Source organism: Anser brachyrhynchus (genome assembly GCF_964034855.1).
Source record: "Anser brachyrhynchus genome assembly, chromosome: 2".
In the NCBI taxonomy this organism is placed as follows: Eukaryota; Metazoa; Chordata; class Aves; order Anseriformes; family Anatidae; genus Anser; species Anser brachyrhynchus.
Window position 1 is genome coordinate 127,039,941 of NC_137695.1, and position 23,541 is coordinate 127,063,481.

At 36.2% G+C, this 23,541-nt stretch overlaps 1 protein-coding gene across 18 annotated transcripts in view; it reads right to left on the minus strand.

Annotated features, from left to right (window-relative positions):
- Positions 1–23,541, minus strand: part of EYA1 (EYA transcriptional coactivator and phosphatase 1) — a 179,584-nt gene that overhangs the window by 30,746 nt on the left and 125,297 nt on the right. For all 18 annotated transcript variants that reach the window (XM_080579846.1, XM_080579855.1, XM_080579854.1 and 15 more), the window contains 3 exons: positions 16,236–16,378; positions 14,994–15,077; positions 8,837–8,926 (listed from right to left, as the gene is read on the minus strand). In XM_080579846.1, the coding sequence (XP_080435972.1) occupies positions 8,837–8,926; positions 14,994–15,077; positions 16,236–16,378 (317 nt within the window). The remainder of the gene's footprint in view (positions 1–8,836; positions 8,927–14,993; positions 15,078–16,235; positions 16,379–23,541) is intronic.

Sequence of the window (23,541 nt, forward strand, 5' to 3'; positions counted from 1 at the left end):
ATCATTAGTAACAACTATTTACTCACTCATTTGGCATCACCGTTCTATTACTTCAGACTTCTGGGATGAGTTAAACAATAAAAAGAGCCTATTCAAATCTGAAATGCCAATTCTGGCACTAAGAGGCCTTCTAGATGAATCCCTGAAGGATTATTACCTGGTTTTGGAACTAACGTGCTGAACCATCAAGCAGCATTTGTTCCTATCACATTTGTACTTATGCCATGATCTGCACTAGCCGAAGAGCTCTGTGGCATGTTATATGGGATGCTGCAACCCCTCAAGTATAAGAATTCATTATGGGCAGAAGTTTATATAGATCAACAATTTAGCAAGTCAGTGTTTTGAAATCTGCTAAAGGATTGACAACAAAAGCATGGAAATTTCCACTAAGCCTTAAACAAGTTTTTTTTTAGAACAATTACTTTGTTTCATTATTCATTACAGGAGAATTTTTAAAGCATTGTCTGGCATCATTCATATATACAAATTTTAATTTGTGTATAGAAAAGGGAAACTTTTCTAATGTTTCTCTTGCAATGAAAGCTGTCAAACCTGGGGTAGGTCTGTGATTCCAGTAACAGATGCTGCCTATATGCTGTTTTGATGCTGTTATTACAGTGACTTCCAGGTACCTTACATACAGGCATGCCAAGCAGAAGCTGCACTAGCAGACAGTAGACTGCGTGGACTTCATACTGGTTACCGGCTCACAAACACAGACACCTAAAACGCTGCAGCGATTAGTGATGACAGATGGCCTTCTGCTCTGAATGTTTTTTTGTTTTTGTTTTTCCCTGTTGTTTTTAGAAATGCATACTTTACTTGAAAAGTTTAAATAACTCAGACGTGAACAACTACAACTAACCAAAAATCACCAAAAATAATTAAAAAAACAATAGAAAACAGATAAACAAATATAATGGAAAACTGGAAAGTTGTCTTGGATGCCTATTTGCAATGCTTTTTGTCTTTTTTGTTTTGTTTTAAGTTGTTTGAATACATGCATTTTCCAACTGTGTCAGCAGAGAGAGGATTTTTGCTAGGGTGTTCCTGAGGAGTAAGACATTAAAGAGACCAAGTTGAAGCATTGTTAGAGAGCCTACAACTGTATACAGTAACAACCACTAACCACCACTACATCCACCAGTCTGATGCCCCCTTTTCCTGTCTCCTTTCCCTCTTGAGTACTTTCTGATGGAATTATCATCCTTTTATCTGTAGACACCATCCTCCACATGATCATCCTTATCTACAGATAAGGGGATTAAGGCATGAAGAAGGAAACACTGATCAGGCATTACAAAGTAGTGGTGACCACAAAAAGGGACCTCATATTGCTACATTCCACTCACATATGTGTGCAAAATACGTGCACCAGACAACTGCTTAGTAAATAATGTCAGCAGAGGCTTACCCTGTAAATGTGCAGAGTCTGGAGCATAGTCTCAGACACAAAACAGTCTTGATTTGTTTTTTTTTCTATGCAAAGAAGCTGAGAAAGCTTTTCCCTCTGGTGATCATGTTTTCACACTCCTCCACTTCCTCAGCCTGCCTGGCTACATCTGTGCAGCTCTGCCAATTGCCATTACTGACTGTGCACCTCCACCCAACTTAGTTATGCTTAAATCTAGGCATCACCAAACCTGACACACCTGCCTGAAGCTGGCTCTATGACATTGCCACAAGGTGTGAGAGAAAAAATGACGGACTTCCAAACTGCTAATAGCTGGCAACCTGATTTCCCAGCTTGCTCTGGAGCTTGCTCAAAGTCTGCACTTAAGGGCTGGCTTGCATCCAAGCAGTTCAATTGTTAGATTACTCGATTCTAGGACCAGATGTGCTAAAATGCCTTAAGAAAAAAAACAGGGCTTTACCCTACAGTGGTCATGGTTCTTTGAGATGTGCAGTAACCTGCACACAATAAGTCTGCTGAATGTTATTATTCAATAATGTGTATTATCATAATGCCTACAATCCCAAATCATGCTTCAGAGTGCTACTGTGCTAAGTTACCAGCCTGAGTCTGTGGTATATTAAAGTATCAGGTCTGAGAGGAAGTAGTTTCCCTTTCTCCTTCAGATTAAAGAACCAGAACATATGGCATTATTGCTTCAAAGGCATTCCTGCAGGGCACTGCATGGTACACGGGGGACATATCTGTGTGCATGGTCACTGAAGGACCTGGGAGGAAAGTCACTTAGTCTCCTGTGGTGTTACTGAGAGACCTACAAAGGAGAAAATTCTCAGACTGAAGAAAAGAAGAATATATGTCCCTGTCATGAAAAAAGGTCTCCTTGATGCCTAGAAGTGATTTATACGGTGCATATGCTTTCAACAGCAGGGAGTCAGCCTAGTTTCACCTGTAAGAATTGAAGGCAAAGGACAAAGAGGGACTAATTTTGTAGAAGTTTTGCTCTGGGATCAGACTTCATGGTTGCCGTGCTCAGTTTTAGCTGCTCTCTTTCTTAGGCCTGAGCTCTGTCTACACATCTCCCTAGAGCATCTCTCCTTGGGGCAATCCTTCAGTGCCCAGTGTCACCACAAACGGTATCACCTCCTGCTTCAGTGCCCCAGGACTCTGCTTTTGAGTCCAGCTACTGCAATGTGGGCCTTAGAGGTCCTTTACACTTCCTAAGTGAACAGAAGGGCTCAGAGTATTGCTGGGTGTCAGACATCCCTTTGGTTTTTTTTTTTTTTTCTTTCAAGCAGTAAAAAACTGACCTCTTAGCTGCCTTCAGCTTGTAAAGGAATAAGAGGGAGTGGTAGTGCTGATATTAATGATAGCCCAGTGATGGGGAGCTACAAACGAAGACAGCAGACACAACCACATAGTAAATTATGCAGGAAACAACCCACAAAGTGCAGTTTTCATAAAAAATACCTGACGATTATTTTCTCCCTATCAATTTCTAGATCTGAGTAAATTCGAGCTAGCAGTTAGAGAGATGCAGGAGTTCTGGAAGGATTTATTGCCACATGAGTGGAGAGAGGAGATTTAAGACCAAACACTGACTGTGAGAGTGCAAGGATGCAAACAATGTTTATTCTTTGCTTCAAACTGTGAAAAGTAGCATCGATGTAAGTCAGCATCTCAGTGCTTCACGAGATAAGGGTACATTATCATGCATATAAAGTGTAGGATTTTTAAAATGTTCCCATATGAATCCAACTTTATTAAGCCTCCCAGGGACTGAAGAGACAGGAGAACCTCTTCGGGGGGGAGGGGGTTGCTCTCTGAGGAGGAGAGGCTGCAGCGGAGGAGAGGCTGGTGGGCAGCACAGAGGAGCAAAGCAGCCGGGAGTGGGAAGCCAGCACTTTGGCCCCTGCCTGCCCCATCTGAGGATCCAGCCTGCCTTGGCTCCACATGCAGCAGAGGGATGCACATCATGGGAACTGCATGTAAAACTAAGGTAGGCAACTTTCTGGAGGAGTCACCACACAGTAATATGCTCCTGCAATGTCTTAAAGGTTCAGTAATCTGAAGTAGTGAAAAACTTAACCATAAAGAAGTTTATGCAGCTCTTTTCTTCACACATACAGGACTATGATCTAAACATCCATCAGGAAGACAACAAAGAGCATCCAGATGGATTTTAAGTAAGAACTTTAAAAGAAATTAATATAGATCCCTGTTGTAACGCCTGCCCCTTGGTCCTTATTCCTTCTTTCTTTTTATTGTTAAAGTGGCAAATGTGCAAAGAAAGAAAAGAAAAAAGCCAACAGCAGTAATCCCAACTGTTAGAACTTTAACATCAATTATTTTTCTTTTATTTTCCTGAAGAACCAAAATCATTGTATTACAGTATTGCCTGCTAGCGTTCTTTTCTTTTGCCATTAAGAGAAATACCTCAAGTAGCTTGAATCTCATACCATACCGCCATTCATCACAAATGACTCCCATACACATATAATCATTTTGCATATAGAGCCTTCACAAATAAAAGTGAATTGTGAAGCCATGAGCATGCATTACGTATCCTTCACTGATGGAAGAAAACGAGTGCCAATCATCATTACTGTGCCCTTAGGAATGGTTTCATTTCTTAGAGGTGGTGAAATTAATTTTTTAATCGTTTTGTAATACATAAAATCTTACTTTGAGCCCTTCCACAAAACCTGAAATGAAAAAAACAGAAATAAAAATCCTAAAAGAGAAAAACAAATAAGCCTGACAAAAACCTATAGACTAATTGGAGTTTAATTACTTTAATAAAATTAAACCCTTAAAAAATATATCTCATTCATAAGAAGTGTTAGGTAAGGTTAAAAAAAAAAAGGCTTTGTGTGCCTGGAGAATGAATACATTGGCATTTCCAGCCGCAGTAAATAAAATTATAAGTCTCTAAAGGTACAGATCTAGTAAGATGGTATCATCTTGGAATGAAGTTTGCAAAGCACTGAACTCACTTTTTAAAATAAGGTGTTCATAATCAGTCACAAGCAGCAATTCTTCCTTCAGCATACCTAGTTATAATGGGCACCTGGTATGCCAAAGAAATGAAAAAGCTAATCTTTTAAGAGGATCAGTATACATACATAAATATATACAATCTTTAAAGATGCAATAGGTAGATGTCACATTTAAGTCCTATCATCGGCCTGCTAATTTCCCTAAAACACTTGAGCACACATTCTAAAATACCTAATATGTGTAATTGCTCCATACATGCCATTAAAATATTATACCCTATTATCCCTATCACAACATAATCAGCATGTAAAACTCAGACATTCTTCCCTGATGAGATAATTCTGGTTCTCTCGAGAGCTCTACATCAATGTATTTATTCACTCCTGTGCACAATTAAAATTCTACTACAGAACAGAATATGACATTTAAATAATGATTTTCAATACAGAAAACCTAAACTTCTTATCTTGCAGCCCAAAAGCACACTTCAGAATCTAATTTTTGGAAATACAGCACTTATTTTCTAATGCTTGGCCTAGTGTAGTGCTATAATTCCATTGTGAAATTACTATTAACTTAATAAATCATTGCTTATGATGACACTTAAATCATATTGTACGCTAGTAAACAATATTTTCTTTTCAGTATGTTAAAATACTTGTCATATATCTTTAACACTCTGTGTAAGAATTTATAATTGCTCCTTCAAGATTTCAAATTGTCTGATATTATATCAATTTGGAATCAATTACTACAAATAAATTTGTGCAAAGTGAAGCAAATAGGTCATCTCTTTTTTTTTCAATCTATGAACAACTACACAATCAGGGTTCGATAACTAATGGTAAATCCAAGTGCAACTCACACAAGCAGAATACTGACTTAGAGCTAGACAGTGAAATCAGACTGAACTTTTTCAATGAGTTTTAAAAATACCAGTAACATCATAATTATTATTGCTGTTATTACATAAAGAACAACATATAGGAAATTAGCTGATTCATTTACTTGTCTGTATCTTGTATTAAGTTAGGATGGGTAAACTGAAGTTCTAAATGCTACTGTACGAGTTGGCATTTGTTCACTTTATACAAACTAAAAAAATGACTGCTGAAGTTTAGAGTTTAACCTAAAAAAATAAGTATGTCTCTAGGTTGAGATTTGAAAACCCAATTAGATAATACACAAATCAAGTGATCCTTTAGAGATCACAACTGTAACTTTGTCCTTTGTATTCAAAATGTAAATCAAGCCTTCAGCAGTTTATAAGAAGACAAAATACTTTCCCTCTAACTTGGATGACAAGAGAGCTGTTCTGATTAGAGCTTTCTGGAAAGCATTGGATAAAAAGAAGATTAAAAAACATTAACTTGTGGTATCTGGAAAAATGTGCGTCATAGGCCAAAGTTATGATAGATGATTGCCTGCCTGTAAACCCAGCCTCTCTATATGTCAGGAAGGGTTCCCTCTGAGCCTGGGTGAGGAGAGCATCAGCTTTCAGGTTCCCGCTTTGGATTATGCCTAAACCCAAAGACGTGTCTCTACATGCAGGTCAGATGTTCCAGATCCATATTTGCCTGTCTTCATACTATTTCTGGGCAAGAATGTCCAAGCTCTGCAGCTCACTGGAACAGTTGCCTACTAACCTCTCGATCCATAACAGCCTGATCCAGACTGTCATGGACACGACACTCCTTAGGCCTGACCAGGGTCACCAGGAGATCTTCCAGACTCAGTACTTCGTCAGCAAGAGCAGATGTTTTGAGCCTGAGGCATAGCCAAGCCAAATTACCCACAGTTTTGGTGGAAGCCTGTCAAGATGCTGGGCAGCCTGAACTTCCAAACCACCAAACCAGAACTTTGAGTTTCTGGGATGGATGGGCGGAACCTGCTCTGAAGCCACAGACCTTGGGAGCCAGGCAGGCCCTGCTAATAATTGTGATGCCCAAAAGAATGACAAACTGCAGGTCCAGGAGGCCATGTACTTTCAAAAACAACGTGTCTGTGGCATATTAAAAAAAAAAAAAAAAAAAAAAAAAAAAAAAAAAGTTCTGCTGAACTGAAAGCCTCAATTTTTGGCCAGGTCTAGTCCTTACATGAAATGCAGGCTCTCTTCTTTCGCCTCCCTGCATACTTCTCTGAAGAGCTATGGTGATCCACAATCACAGAGCCACTCTGCTCACAGAACATGCCCGCTCCTCCCTTGGACGGGGACACAATCTTTCAGTTTAGAGCTCCTTAGAAATAAGGACAGGAACTATGTTCACTGTGTCTTAGGAGCACTGAAACATTGCTGGAGTTGTGTGGCAAACCAGGAAGAAACACCAGCATTTCCTTTCTCAGCTTTCCCCTACTCAGTGCTCATGATCTGTTGTCTAGTTGTATTGTGTGGAAATCCCAGTTCAGATCTGAACACTCCTGTGGTAAAGGCTGTACGAGTAGGAGGAGCAGGGGAAGCCTGTTGCTACAATGCCCTGCAGACCAGCACAGGAAGGATCCTTTTCTGGGGCCTCTCTGCAGCACACCCAGGGCAGTCTCCAGCACTTTGCCTTGATGTACCACCCATTATAAGCACAACTGCTCTCTCATGTATGAAGATAGACTACCATATAGATATGGACAGTTACACTTGTGTTGGGAGACATGAGATAAAGTGGCTTGCTATGGGGCAAATGCAAAGAACCAAGTTTATCCTCTGAGCTTCTTGCTTCTATGAACTACTTGCATCGGTAGTTTTTTCCATACTTCAAAGTTCTGCTGTGAATAACCTGCTAAGGTTACTCACTTACTTACTGCTAAGACCGTAACATATCAATAATCTACCATCCCCAAGCTGTGGTTGATTAACTTCCATTAAAGTCACTGACATTAACATTCATGTGTCAAGAAGTAGCTATCAGTCTACTATGCATCTGGTCATGCACATCAAATGAAAATACATTGAACTTTATTAAATATGCTGGTAAGGTATATTAGTACTTTCTCCTTCTGTGCTGGATACAATGAAATATAACCAGAAATCAGAAACAGATTTGGAAAATAACTAGCATTGTTATATTCTTCAACAGATCTGAAAAAACAGTCCTATACATACAACTCACTAATGGCATTTCTTATATCCAAAAAGTATCATTGTTACATATACCTACCTTAATGAAAAATAAAAAAATACTACTATAAAATTTAAAGAAATCATCTATTTTACTGTAAGTATATATATAAAAAAATACTCCGCTAAGGAATGGAATAAAAAATAAAGCACATTTAAATAATTTCATTACAGTGAAAGATGCCAAATCATCTGTGAGTGGTTTCTTTTTAGATGAAAAGAAATCAAAATATAGGACAGATGTTGGACAAACCACATTTGAGGTCTATCACACACTGGCATTTTTCAAATGATTTTGGCTCATCTATTAAATAAGGTGTATTTTGCTTGATTTTGAAAAGGGAAACATCAGGAAATATTTAAAGGCCAATTGCTGCCAATTAACTTTGATCAGCAAAAGTTGCATTTGAATCTTTTAGATTCTTTTGCCTGTCTGGAATAACACACTATTCTAAAATCTAGCAAAACAACAACTTGATGATTAATGTGTGTTGGCAGCCCCACCACAAGCTTGCTTAACAGCTGGATTTTAAATAAACAGCTGTCTTCATTATGATGGGAAAGAAATCTGACTGTTTTCATGTTTTCTTGTTATTAAAATATGATCAGAAATTGCTTTTTCCCTTTTAAGATGAAACAGCCAGGCATTATGGTGACAGTCTCTTTCAGCAGTTCGGATAGTTTTAGAACAATCTCACAAGAACCGCCAAACCATAGTCTATGTAGGCTGAAAAAGCCCTTGGCATGCCGACACCGACTCCTCACAGCATGCTGCAAGCGAGAGGCATGAGCGGCAGAGAAACCTGACTACATAACAAATTGTACCTGCCACTGGGGAAGGCAGAAGACCCAGAGTAATAGGCCACGGCGACGGACAGTATATACGACATTAATGATTTCCCTTGGGTTTAAGGTAATACTTCCCCACAGTGGGATGTAAGGGAGAAATCTGTACCCAGACATTGACTGTTTATAGAAGCCAAAGTTTAATATTTAATGGTCTGTGCAGACTATTGCATTCCAGTATTTATAGAAGCTTTTGGTGTATCCACTTCTAAAACTTGTCTACTGTGGTCATAAACACAAAGACCCGTGAGGAAAAAAAACACTACCGCTTCAACTATTGTAACCTTTGAATGCCAACACATTTAGCGTAGACGTTACTGTATATTTAAATGACTAAATTATACAGATATTTTATAAATATTTTCATATTAAAACTGTGAAACCAGAAATAATTGTCAAACCATCTAATAATACATAAAAAGAAACAAATGTTAATTAAACTCTATTTTGAAATAACGAACACTTACTTCTAAATCATTAAAGAATAGATGAGTGTCTGCCAAATTGAAAATCATCTCTTCCATTCGGAGTCCAAGAGACACTGAGGTTGGTGGATCCTTAAGAAATTAAGAGAGATTACCATCAATACTGTATGTAAACATACATACTAGAATACAAATGACAGGAACTGTTTTTCAAGAGAAATTATCTGATGTATGAAAAGTAACATCCACATGTTCATTACCATTTCAGCTACTCTTTAGGCTTGTAATCATGCTAAGATAAACCTAAAAAATATGACCAACTCAACTGGTACCATGATTCTACAGAGGGACCTCTGTGGTCACACTTGTATTGACACAACCTTGTGCGGTCACTCTTGTGAGTCCATGTAAAGGATCACTGCCCTCTCTACAGAAAGGGAGGGATTCTACCAGAAGCAAATTCATTTCACCCAAAACGTATCCATATTTTTCAGCTGTTTACAAGTTTTATGATAACTGCGTGCATGATAATGCTATCATTACTGAAAATAAACTCTCACTGGCCACAAGTGATTTGGCCCTGTGAACACCTAGGGACTTTAAAGAAAATCACCATTAATATTTTATTTGCAAATAGCAATTATATTTAAAACCGCTCCTTGATTCTACACAAAACCATACTTCAATTATGCTTTCAGTTGGGCCCACCCATGCAGAGTGAACAAATCTATTGTTTGTTATTAATACATAACACACTTTAACTTCTCTACAAAAATTACCATAACAACTTATTCCTTACTGAGCTAATAAACTCAAAAAGCATGTTCAGCATTGTGGTTACCAAATGCATTGCAGATGTTTGTCTTGTTTTGATATTTTTTGTATGTGTTTTATGTATTTTCAATCTGAAAAAAAAAATTGAAAAGAAAACCTAATATATACATTTGATATACAGTTTCTCATTTATAATGCCAAGTATATCCAACCACACAAAAGCATGAGTTTGAAAGAACATGCTGTATTATCTCATGACACCCTCTATTACCAATATTAGTTTGTTAGGAGTTATATTTTAAATACAACTGCAGAAGTGACAACCCATACTTTACTTAAAATAAGTTAATATTCTAAAACTGATGACAACTCAGAGTTAAAACCAAAAGATGTGGTCCATACTTTCCTTTTCCACCTCTCAATCAAATTAATAGGTGTTTCAACATGATCTCTGAACTTTCAAACATTTTTCTATAACTGCTGGTCAAAAGGTAAAATGTGTCAGTAGCAAACAGCTGGAAAAGAATGGTGATCTGGCAGCCTGTTTACCTTCTAGAAATGCCAAAATCCAAGTAAAACTAACCAGAGAAAAGAATTTTGGAAAGAAGCATTTAGCAACAAACCTATATGGAACAGACAAAACAACAATATTTGAACTCACACACACTAAAAGCAAGTAAGTTTTCTAGTATCAAAAAAATAGCCCTCATAAATGGGACAGAAAAAATGCATCATGCCCTTTTGTTCACTATAATGACACAGCTCCTAAAAATAAGCCTTCTATTTAAGTTCTCCCCCCCCCCAAAAAAAAAAAAAAGATCATTTTGCTTCCTAATTCAAATGGAAAAACTTTAAAATATGAGCAAAATTATTCTGCCCCTCTATTTTCATATCCCCCTGTTTGTCTTCCTTTATGTTACTTTTGTAGGCATGTGAGGTGGAAACCAGGTGATGTTTTCTCCCTGGACAGGCCTGAGGTTACTTCCCTGTCACATTCCTGCCTATCTTTGAACCTGGCTACAACTCTGCCATTCTTCATAGCTCTTTAGGCATTTTTTTTTAAACCAAACAAGGATTTCTATTTTCCCTAAGCACTAATGGAATTCACACCACAGAATGCTCTGCTCTAGTTAACAGGAGTTAGATCCAGGACTAAGTGTCTAACATGCAAATGACGATCTTGATCTACATCTTGATCATCAAGTGATAACACAACATTGTACAATGAAACCCATTTTTAGCTTACATTTGTAAATAGGAACATCATTTTGAAAAGCAGGATAAATCAGCAGACACAGCAGGACATTGTCTATGAATCCATACAGTTAATTTTAAACGAGTAGCTGTGAATATATACGCTAATTTCAACTTATGCCTGACTTACAGTAAAAATTTCTGTTAAGCTTTTTATCACATATTTGAGTCTGAAAAAGATTTTTTTTTTTGTAAAAATTTCTGTAGACCATGTCACTCAAAGGTATTTTTAAATGGTTGACAAAAAAGAATGTGGATTTCTCTAAAGTAATATTAAAAGAATGTCATTTACTAGGCTAATTTAATTAGAAGAAAAACAAATAAGAAAATCATTGGCACCTACTGAAAATGTCAGATTAAATACCATAAAAATGAAGAGAAGAAACAAAACAGGTTTCTCTTCAAAGAAGTCCTAATTCTTTGATTAAACTCTATCTTGTTCTATAGAAAGTTCCAATTAGCATAAAAACTGAGTTAAGCTGCAGCTCTGGATACCCACACATTTAACAGATGCAAAAGCTTTATCTGTGTTAGTGTTTTAGTTATCTGTGTAGTTACAGTCTTGCAACTGCTCTTGTAAAAAGCACAAGAGCCTTGGTTTATGGCACTGCAGTAGATTATACTCTGCTGCCAGTCATTACAGTGATGGCTGAAAACTAATAAAGACAAGGCTAGAATAAAGTTTTTTTTTTTTTTTTAAAAAAAATCCCATACCAAGCCTTCTTTTGCAATTTTAAGCCACTAATTGCTAACTAATTATTGTGAGGTGTCACACAATGAGGAGGAAAGCCATCAATCTGTTCTTGTTTATCGGGATTTGCAGGTTCAATCTGAGTGTCTTTTCAGGTATGGTCAAAATCAGGTACAAATCTCTGGGGGAGGTACAGTTTAGCCAAAGAAAAGAAATACCAATGTCAAACTGCTTAAGCAGGCCTCTTGTTTTGAATACTGGTATTGGAGCCAAAACATTGTCTGTATGTCATTTCTAAATTCTACCCACTTGATTTCTTTGTTTTGAGGAGAAACAAGAAGCTGAAAAACAGGAAAGTTCACTTTGGGTACAAGGCTTATTTTCCACTTAAGCCTACAGGTCACAAATGAAGGGTTAAGTGAAACCAGGCTTTGTGTTTCTCAATCTCTAAAATATAATAAACCACATTAAAATAGCTTAAAAATTAAAGAAGAATTCCTTTAAAGCATCTGAATATATGTGCTTTCACAGAGAACGGAAATGTGAAGACCACAGCATTCTAGTGCCAATGCATAGCAGTATTTCCACCTGCTTCTAGATGCTAAAGAAGGGTTCCAACTTTTTCCCAAATTCCAAAACTTCTTAAGTTGACATCTGGCTCAAAACTAAGTTTGTAGGTGTTAAAAGCCCTAATGTCAAGTAAAGTAACGATAACGTGACATTCGATCAACAGATCTCTCTATACATACAGAAATAGCCAAAAGCAAACTGATTTTTTTTCTTCTCTTCTGGACCTCCAAATCATCTTCCTCTGCTAGCTTCATACATATCTGTGAAATCCACAAAATTCTAAACAACTTTAAATAAAAACGTAGCAGTTTATACTGCTGCGCAACGCCAAAAAAGAACCATACTATTTTGTTCCAATGCTGAAGGACAAAGGCAGGGAGAAAGCAGAGCACAATAGCAGCAGCAGGAGAGCAGGTGATAAATAGGAATCAAAAAGGAAGAATACAGAGAAAAGGGTGGCATAACCAAGATGTTATGAGGAATGAGGAAGAGAATAAGGAAAAGAAAACCTATCCCTTCAGCAACAGGGCTGCTCATCATTCATAGTCATTCACCATGAAACTCACTCAGGCATTATGAGAAGAGCTGAGTGCCAAGCTGCCAAATCCCCTATTTAATTAGGATATTTTTGTTTGTTTGAAGTTTTAGCTTTTGTATTTTAATGATTATGTGAGCAGCTTAGATTTAATTTTTAAAAGAGCATTTCTAGCCCTCACCACAGTGTAGAAACACATAAGGGGCGAGGTTAAATTGCTAAAAAAGCAGGTGAAAACATTATTTTTTTCCCTAGAGTTCTGATTTTAAAGGACAGAAATCAATAGGAAACAGTCTAAAAATGTCCACCTCACAGTGCTGCAAATAAACTTGAACTCTTATATGACAGTCAGTAAGCCAAGAGAAGCCACGATATGAATGAAACTTTAAGAAAATAAAGCAACAATGGCATGCTTGCACAACTATCTCTAGAAGCCAAGGACATGCACATTGCTGCCCTTCACCAAAAAGTTATATTTATCTACAGTGCATAATGCATTAATTCTTAGCATAAACACTAACGCCATAATCCTTCTTAACATCAAACTTTATTCCTGTTGTTAGCAGAGATGATATCCTGTAGTTCCTTGTTATGTGTATATATGTGCTGTAGTATAGCAACAAGTACAGCAAAAAGACAGTTGTCTTTCAGCGATGTGTAACTATTATTCTGCCATGTGCCATGCAACAAGAGGTGGCCACGTAAAGGCTACATCTCAAGAAAACAGTGTCAACAGCAACAGTACTGCCATCAGAAGGCACCCCTCTCTTGCAGCATGCATATCTATGTGTCTTTGCAGCTGAATACCAGACACTTTCCTCAGCCTCAAGCATCCAGCAAAAAAGGTGTTTATATTCAGGACCCAATTAATGAACCAAATGGGAAAAATATGCTCACACAAGTACTTCTCAGCCAATGAGTAATTAGCCTTTTTCAGCATTTATTTATTTATTTATTTTGAGAACACTGGGATTTGTTCTCTTTTTGAACTGTCACAGATTTGGTGATTTTGCAGTGCCATACAAAAGCTGGTTTTCGAAGGAGTTTGACATATACTCATAGAAAGACTGAGAAATGGAAAACAACTTTTTGTAAATGTTTATTAGTCTATAATACTTCTGTTTATATGTATTGACAGAATAATTTTCAAAAGATCTAAAGTTCTAGTGTCTTTTTAACTATGTAAATATAAACTAATAAAACCTAAGAAACCAAGACTGCTTTTAATGCACATAATGAAAAAAAAAAAACTAATTATTTTCCTCAAGCAGGCAGGCTGCTATTACAGAAAACACTTCTGAAAATACACCACACCACCTGAAAAAGCAAGAAGGGTTACAAAGAAATACTGCTTTAGATTTTCATAATGCAAAAAGCTATTAGAAGGAATTAAGAACCCAAACCAGACAGAGACTGGACTGAATCAGAAGTAGCTTTGCCCTTCACTCAGCTATCTATAGAATAAAACCTTTTACGACAAATACAAGTTTTACAAGAAGACAATGTGATTACACAAAGCCAGACAGAACTACCCAGTTATTCTTCATATGATAATTTTTGAAGATTAACAAAAACAAACAAACAAACAAACAAAAACAAAAAAACCCACCACATTCTTGTTATATCTCACTTGAGGTGAGCATGAAAGGGCATAAAACAGATTTTAGCACAAGCTGAGACATTAGCTTTCAATACAATCCTGGAAAAACAAAGTCTGATCTCACTAGGGCATTCCAATCATAAATTGTTCTTATTCACCTAAGGCCATGTTTCTCTTCTGAGAATTACCTAGGAAACCCACAGTCTGCAGGCATATTCATAAGTTCAGTTACGATTTATAGACTGTGCATAATAGAAAGATTTGACTCATAAGCAGACTTTCAAAAACATCAGTCAATACATAGATTAAAATTAAAAAAAAAAAAAGCTGAGTTAAAATATTTTAGACTAATCCATCTGTATCCAGAAGTATTCTTCCTCTTGCCTTCTCAGTACAGAGTACAGTCCAGTACTGATTTTTCAGGACTAAAACGTTATTTTTGTGCTCACTTGTGGAAGTTCTTCACTATCTCAGGGGAGTTAACTCTTTGCAGATTTGGAAGATATCAACAGGTTTCTCACACTCCATACCTACAAACAAAACCTAACGTGGTCAAAGTGTTACTCCCAATGCTGTTTAATTATTTAATGAAGATAGACCTGAGTAAATGCAAAGAATGGGCACATGAAACAGCTTTACTCCTTGAATTTTTACATCTTCAAACACCACCAGTGGTTTGTCCCTGAAAAGTAAACTAATGTTCTTGTCTTTTCTGCGTACCACCCATAAAACAGTAAATATTACTGAAAATTTCCATTAGTTTCTTGACACTTACCCTTCCATATCTGTTAGCATAGGACCCTGTAAGCAAGGAATGGAAAATGATGATTGTCTCATCCAAATCCCAAATGAATACTCTCTGTAAAAAGAGAATCAAATCAACGTGTTCCTCTGTGAAGCTGATACTTGAAATGGAAAGTTAAAATTTGAATCAGTAAGCGCACAAATGAGAAAATTGTATTGAAATGGTTATATATTAAAACCATAGTTTCCTTGCCATTTATTTTCAGAACTAACATCTTTTTTTCCAGAAAAGGGTAATACAATCTGTTAGCTTTTTACTACAATTGCTATTATATCAAATTATTCCATTAGAATAAAATTATAGTCATTGTCAAATACACACAGAAAATGAGATTGTACAATATATTGTTTTAAAGCCAGATGTGAGATAGAAACCAAAATAAGTGAAGAGAAGCCTCTGAAAATTAAATCTTTTGCATTTGAATTCTGTATTTCTGTAAGTCTTACAAAGCAAAGTTCATATAACTACTCTTGAAAATGATGTCTAACATGAAAATAAACCAGTAAATTGTTGCTAAGCAGTTACATCCCCTTAATCTACTTTCATTTTTAATGGAATTTATGCACCTGAAGAATAAAAATTGTGAATTCAGATGTTGCATGCGTAAGAATTTATGGCATCAGTAAATATTTATTTTGCTTACAGCCAGTGGAAAATATGTGCTTTAAATTTGTCCTCTGACCACACACAAAATGATGTTTTAATGAAGAATAAAGTGTTCAAATACAAGTATTTAAACTCTTGGTGAGATTGTATTTCCCATGATGACAAATGGGCTAAGCTTTTGGAAAGGATAAGTAATGCAGTGTGGACACTCATAGCTGTGGTGTGTCATTGGAGATGTGTTCTCAACATAAAGCATGGCCACTGAAGGGAATGTGAACTTAGCATGAAAGAATAAAAACCGCTATTGTGCTAGAAGTGTCTCCTGTCCAAAGAGAAACACTGACATGGGGGAAGCTTTTTTTTTTTTTTATCAATAGGAAAAAGAAAAGCCCAATATTTTTCAGAGAACGTAGATGCTCTTCATGAAGAAATTTCTTTAGAATAAGAACTCCAAAAGTCTTCCAAAAAAAAAAAAAAGGAAAGAAAATAAGGGCTCCAATGCCACTTTATTTTTCATTTGTAAATAGTATTTCTCTCTGCAAACTCTGCAAAATAAAGATAAAAAAGAGAGTCTATAACAGGTCAAAAACATCTAATACAGTATACCTCTAGGTCAGAATCTGGTGGTGGTGAAGGATTATTGTTTCTTCTGCCACGTCCACGTGATTTTCCATCTGAACTACGACGCAATCTATCTGAATCCGAATCTTTAATAGGTGTTGATGGACTATGGATTGTACTGTATTCTGCTGTATTAAAGAAACAAAATTTTACTTTTTAGTTTAAACTTCAAAATGTTCAACTTGCTTTTTAGATGTGACACTAAAAACAGGATGTTCACAAAAGAGTTCTAACTAAAATAATTACAATGGCAAATGGCACTACTACATAAATTAGTTTAATCAGGTACAGGTTATATATAATAATAAAGAGAGAATAATTTATTTCAGTAAACAAATAAAGAATAAGTCCAAAAAATTTTAATTCCTTCAAATCATAAAAGATCATATGACTTCATAAAGAAAATCATGCTCTAAAATAATAATAATTTTAAGGGATACTAGTTTCATATTAATTCAATTCTAAGTTTTCAAACATGCTTTAAGATGATCATCATGATGACTGGTAGAAAAAAGAAAAGTCCATGTCTAAAAGAATTAACATGTAAAAAGTGAAATGTAAATGTTTAAAAATATTTTAAATTGCTTGCCACTTTAGCTTTAGATGACTATATTTGAGCCTTTTGAATAGAATTATTTCTAAATATAGCATGCAATTTAATTATTTTCTTAGGGCAAGTTCAATGAAAACATGCATAAACCGTGGAGATAAAATTTAAAGTAGTCTTCAAAGACTTATCAATACTGTACTTTTTCAATGAGTATATTCCAGAACTGTATTGTACACTAATTACTATGCTTCAGAAAATATTTACTGTCATTTAACAGGTAAGAAAATAACGATGATTTACTTATGTAATAAGAAAAATATTTTCCTGAAAACATGCCAATTGTAAGATGTTTTGCTATTCTTAACATCCACAGACTCAGTAACAGTGAAGTGCTTGAACGTTAAGAAAGCAGACAACCTAAATTATCCTTACTTTCTCATATAATGCCTCTCAGAAAAGCAACAACACATTTTAAAATCTCTTTTCAAGACTTTGTTTTGCATCCTTAAATTCAGAAAGAAAGGACTTTATTTTATTTTGATGGCTTTTTTTTTTTTTCCAAAAATAAAAATAAAAATAAAAATATATTTCTGTGAAGGTAGTTAGAATTTTCAACATATGATATATTTAACAATTTCATTTCTCAGTTAGCATTAACTACTATTCAGAGTTCAGTAGATGTGTATATTTGTTTGTCAATATTAATTTACTTTTCAATCAACCTAGGCCATGGCATTCTACTTTGAACAGACAGGTATAATTCTCACACAAGTGATCCTTTTTCCTAAAAAAACATCCTGTTGAGGTCAAAGGTTAGATTAAGGAGGAGACTCTGGACATCTGTGTAACACCACATACTCACAATTACTCAAAATAATAATGTTTGCTTGTGCTCAATTACAGAAAGAGGTCTCAAAGTTCTCATGTTCAGTCTTCAAAACTACACTTTAAAATTCATATATATTATCTATTTTGTGTTGTACTTTCAGTTAAGTCTCTCAGGCTATGTTAAACAAAGCTCAGTAACAACTTAGTATTCAACACAAGGTAAAAGTCTTCAAAAGACACTCAACCTGTACTGAAAAGAGTGATTCTATGTATGTGCTTAACAACAAAAAAGTTGACACAGCTGTGTCAGTCTACATAACTAAAGGCAGAAACTGAATCTTAGAATATCATGTACATTCCAATAATTATTTTTTTTCATGAAAATGAACACTTCAAAATTATTCAGATTAATATATTGAGTGCTGATTGCTCTCACCTACTGTACTAAAACATAAATAAGAAAACAAAATAATTCAACTAGAAGAAAATTTCCCAACATTTTAAACTTAAATGAGTTTCTTGTCTGCTATACATTATTTTACTGGGTTATAACTTATTTCAAAGCTTTTTTGCATTGTTTTCTTTATTTTGCTTTTCTTTTTTCTTACGGCTTTTGATAATTTAAAAACAAACAAACAAAAAGATCAGAATTTGTTCAGCAGGTATATCGTCCAATAATACTTTAAATATGTGCTCTAAAATTCAGATGTAATGAGAAATTGCATTTCCTATTAACTAATTAAAATTAGGGATGCTCTTGGCCTCTGACAATATTTTTAGGAGTGAAACTTTAGATCCCAGTTTATTAAATTCTTCTCACATACATGATGTGCCTAAAACTTAATTATTAAACTTGGGGTACTGATAATAACAACAGATAAAAAAAAAAAAAAGGAATGGGTAGCATGGAAAAATTATAAGCAAAACTTCACGACTAATAAAAACTAGTGAAAAAATGAGTGTGCAGAGCAGAGCACGGTGAGTGCAGGGGAGGTAGTCTACCCATAGGAGCCTTACAGCTTTCCACTTTCACAGAAACACATTCATGTATATATACTGCATTCAAGATTTCAAACACTTGGCTGCAATTTTGAATAAAGATTCATTTCCATGTTCCCTTTACACATGTGAGGCATTTGTCTGAAAGGGCCAGATCCTAACCTGACAGAAAGGCTCCCAACCCCACCTGGGGATCCTAAGGTTGGTAGGGCACACAGTAGCCTGCCTTTTTTGGACCTACCGTACCTGCATTGTTCCCAACAGAGATGTGCTTCTCTTGTTCTTACAGATCTCTCTGGGCAATCTGCTCTGCTGCTTTGATAGCTATGCCATGACAAATAATACAACTTTAGCATTCCTTCACAGCAATTGAACCTCTGGGAAAACAGAGAAAAACTCTTCCTTTTATTGAATCTGTGTGTATTTGAACATTGTTCCCATATCCCCTTTGTTGTAAGGGTAATCCTTCCCTGATGGTCCTCTTTTCTAGGCTCTGATTATTGTTCTATTATCTCTCCAGAGTGGACACAGCAATCCAAAGCAAAGTAGAGCAAAGCTGTGCTTCTGTGTCTCACAGGCTACTCTTCCCTGGACTCCACTTAACAGGGGACAATTTACATTTGCTGTGATATTTTTAATAAATGTTAATTTCACCATCCCCAGATCAACTTCTGAGGAAAAAGCAACACTTAACTGGTTGTTTCTCAAGGATTTGGCCAAATATTACACATGAACTGAACACACAACACTGCTAATAATCAGAGCTTCTGCACCTACTTAGGAGATAGCCGTTGCGACCATTCTGCTACAGCAGCACGACAGATGGCAGTAGCCAATGGGTGAAAACGTGACATAGTGTGTGAGAAACTTGCCCATGTATGTAAAGGGAAACCATAGCATGTATTCTTTGGATTAAGGCTGCTCGACTGTGCAGCCTCAGTGTGCGCAGCTGGGTTACCAGCTCACTGACCAATGGTCACTCGCAGGTCCTCATAAGGAAAGCCAATTAAAGAATTCAGTATCCAGCTGAGCTCTGAGCCTTGACGAGCCCAAGCCCTGACAAATTCTGGAGCAAGAAAAACAACAGCGGCTGAGGGTACTCGGTGTGCCACTAGTATTTGGAGTACTGAGAGCGGTCTGTGGGGAAAGGTAGGGCCTGGAAGGAGCTGCCAACATTCCCCATCCCACATTTGTGCAGTTCATCATTCCTGCCTAAATGTATACCTCACACCTGCTCCTATTCAGATCACATCTCCATTTTTTGAGTTCTCCTCCTGTCTCCAAAGAACTCACAGCCCCTCTCAGCATGGTGTCATCTACATATTTAATAGGCAAACACATTCTGTTCCGTCATCTAAATGATTAATGAAAATGCGGTCTGGTACTGGGCCCAAGACAGACACTGAGGAATGCTGCTGTAGCCATCCTTCTATTTTAATAGCGAGCTCTTACTGGCTTCTCTCTTGACATGGTTTCCTAAACAGCTTTATATCATTCTGCTGTAGTTTTGGCTAGATTGCTTTATCCTAGTTTGCTTTTAAGACTGTTAAGTGAAAAGGTCTAGTTGTCAGGGCAGTGAAAGCCTTGCTGAAATCAAGCTGTATAGCCACAGTACATATTACTGTTATGCCTATTATTCTACATTCCCTGATATGAGTATTTAATTTGTTCAGCCTCAGCTGACTACATAGTAACATATTGTAATATTAGCTAAGGGAAATTACTATGTTTTTAAAGCACTTGATTTAATTGTATCCTGTTCTTGGGCACCACAAACACAGGGAGGTGCAGGAGAAAACCCGAAGCCCTACAGAACTGTGAGTGGAAGAGTGGGAGAGGATCAGCTCTTCACTGCCTGCCCCAAAACTCAAAGTACAAGGTGACCAAAGGGAGCTGGTAGAAGTCAGGTTAAACAAAAGAAGGAGTTCAGACCACAGCTAGGAGATTTGTGTCACCTTTTCCCAGAAAATGCCTTGCTCTCAAAAGATTACAAGGGTTCAGGAGGAGCCTGGAGATATCCTTGGAAGAGACACATTGAGGGGTGCTACAGCCATGCCTGCATTAGCGGGTAGTACAGTTGAGTCTGTGGGACCAAACGGGTGGTGACAGCAACCCCGAGGCCACACAGCCTGTTTCTGGGACATCATTCCAGGCTAGGCCCAGCCTGGTGCCCTGAGCACCCTCGTTAGGGGCTGGAGGAATTAAGTGATGCAGGACACCTTTCAGGTCAGTTTTGTCTGGTGGGACGCCAGGACTGCTCTACTGAGCCAAAGCTCTTCTCTTCAAAAAAGACTCCTGCTCCAAATTAAAATGCTAATGTAGTCACATCCTAAACATACAAACAATGGCAGCTTTGAAATCCCCTGAGATGAAAAATATCTGGAAGCTAGAAAAGCGCTCAGGGCGAAACCTATACAAACTTTGCCTGTCCTCATAGCTCTCAGGCTGTCTGCTTACAGCCACTGTGGCAGGTAGAGTACAGGGACGGTTGATTCATCTCAACGACTACATTCATTTCTGTGTGCTACATACACCTTCAAAACATTATTTTAATGTTGTAGCAACAGTTATTCTGCATCCATTAATTGACACATATAATTTTAGATCTCTCTGCACTCTGTTCCAGGCTTTCTGTACCGAAGTGTTACAGCTTGTTCCTGCTTCACACACTGAATTTTCTCTCCAAACTTTGACCTGGACCAAGTGTAAAAGACTCAATCTTGATTTCTCTATACATTAAAAAACAACCAAATAAACAAACAAAACACAACAAAAAGAAAAAAACAACTAGCATCTTAAACCCAGATTCTATAAGTGTCTATCTCCTTTCCCAAGCCAGACAAAAATGACACATAACTCTGAAAAATAAAATATATTTTCATTCTGCTCTACCTGAAATACATGAATCATACTACAGTAGACTTTAAACTATGTCACAAGGAACCGTATAATTGCAACTTGACATGCAGTGTCACAAGCATATACGTCCATGCCACACAGCACTGTATGCAATTTTGATGGTTTTATGTCACACAGGAATATTTCCATCACCTCATAAATTAGAATACTTCCATTACTTATGAATAGACAATAGAGTCACAGAGAACATTTGCAATACAGTATTTTGTGCTTCCTTTAATTTGTTACAGAAATTCCCCATAAGTAATTGCTGTATTTTCTTACTATTGATTTCACTAAACAGGAATAATATCAAATGACAAATCTGGGGAAAACTATCTGTCGCAGAAATCTCAAAATCTCAAAATTACTCTAAAGTACATATTTAGGTATTTCTCACTGGTGAGTCTGTAGGTAGATTTATTGACAAAAACATTGCAAATTTCATCAGGCTTTCCCTACTACACTGCAAGAGTATGCAAAAATGAGTAAATCCACATTATCAAAGTAATCCTATCTCATGTCACAATGTAAATTATACAAACAAGATGGGTCTAGGATAGTTAGTATAGCCAAATGTTTCTGCAAGTAGGTACATGTAAATATTTTCCATTTATATTACATCTAGATTTCCCTCAAATTTTATATTTAGTTTTGAATAAATATCTTAAATTCTCAGGCAAGCATTATTTCAGCTCCTGCATACTAAAATAAAAATTTAAGATACAGATAGTTTCAGTGTCAGTCTCATGCTATGATTTCCTGACTTTTGTATAAAGCTAAAAAAGATTTCATAAGCACTATATCAAGTTCTTCCTTTATGCTCTTACATAAAACTGGACCAAAACTGAACAATGCATTTTTTTTTTTTACTTTCTGTATAAATATGACCACTACATTAGTTGTAAGTAAAAGTACTAAGAAAGTATTGCAAGAAATACAACAATGTCTGCTAATGAGATTATAGAAAGAATCTCTAATGTTGTTTTGACCAAAAGCCAAAATCTTCTCCACGTGAAAAATGAATCTAAAGTTTGTCTATTGAAGACTATTAGCATACTGTTATAAGTTTGACAGAAATCCTAAATAGTCTGTTGATAAAAAAGCTGTTAGATCTATAGGCAAAAAGGACTATTTATTTTGAGGCTTGGGTGACCTTTTCATTATTCAAAATAATGAAAAAAAATAATAACAGTATTTAGTATAAATAGCAGTAGACATTATGTATGACTATGTGCAACAACAACTCTCTTAACAGCGCCTGCAGTGGTCTGAAGCTTTCTCTCCAATTTACAGTGCTGAAGGAAAGAAAAGATGAAGCACTCCTATAATGGGCAGGTAGTACCTCTCTCAATTTCTTCCTTAGTCATTATTTATGGTTTTAAATGATTTGAAATAATTATTACTTTTAATCCTACAAAAAAATCCTATTTATCTATTAGAAATATATACTGAAAGGTGCATTAAGTTTTTATCTTGTGATGATGGGTCAGGCTATATACTGTTGAATGCAATGCAAGAGTTAAAAGTTATACATTGTCAATGTAAAAAACAGAAGAATAACCAATATCAGAAAAGTAAAACCAGTGTTATATTTTACCATTCATTACTGTATCCAATCTCATTTCAGTTTTTACAGAAGTTTCATTGTTTCCTTCCTATATAAATATATACTCCAGATTTACTCTGGACTTTTATTTATGAAAAAGAGCAAATAATAGAACACCAGTAATATACTGTGAATAAGCACTATATATTTCTTTACAGGTAGTAGTGAAAAGTTGCCTGTAAAGTATCTTTGCTCTGTTTCATTTTCTTATCTTTAATTTATTGTCATGAAACTTAGTAAGGAGAAACTGTAAAGGTACTTCCCTTTCACAATACTATATACGCTATATCCTTTTGGGATATAGTGTTCAAGGAAAAAGACGTTTAGCCCTTAACAGCAAAATCGTGACCCATGGCTGAGAACAATGTTTGTTGGTTAGCAAAGAAATTGTGGGGTTTTCAATCTGC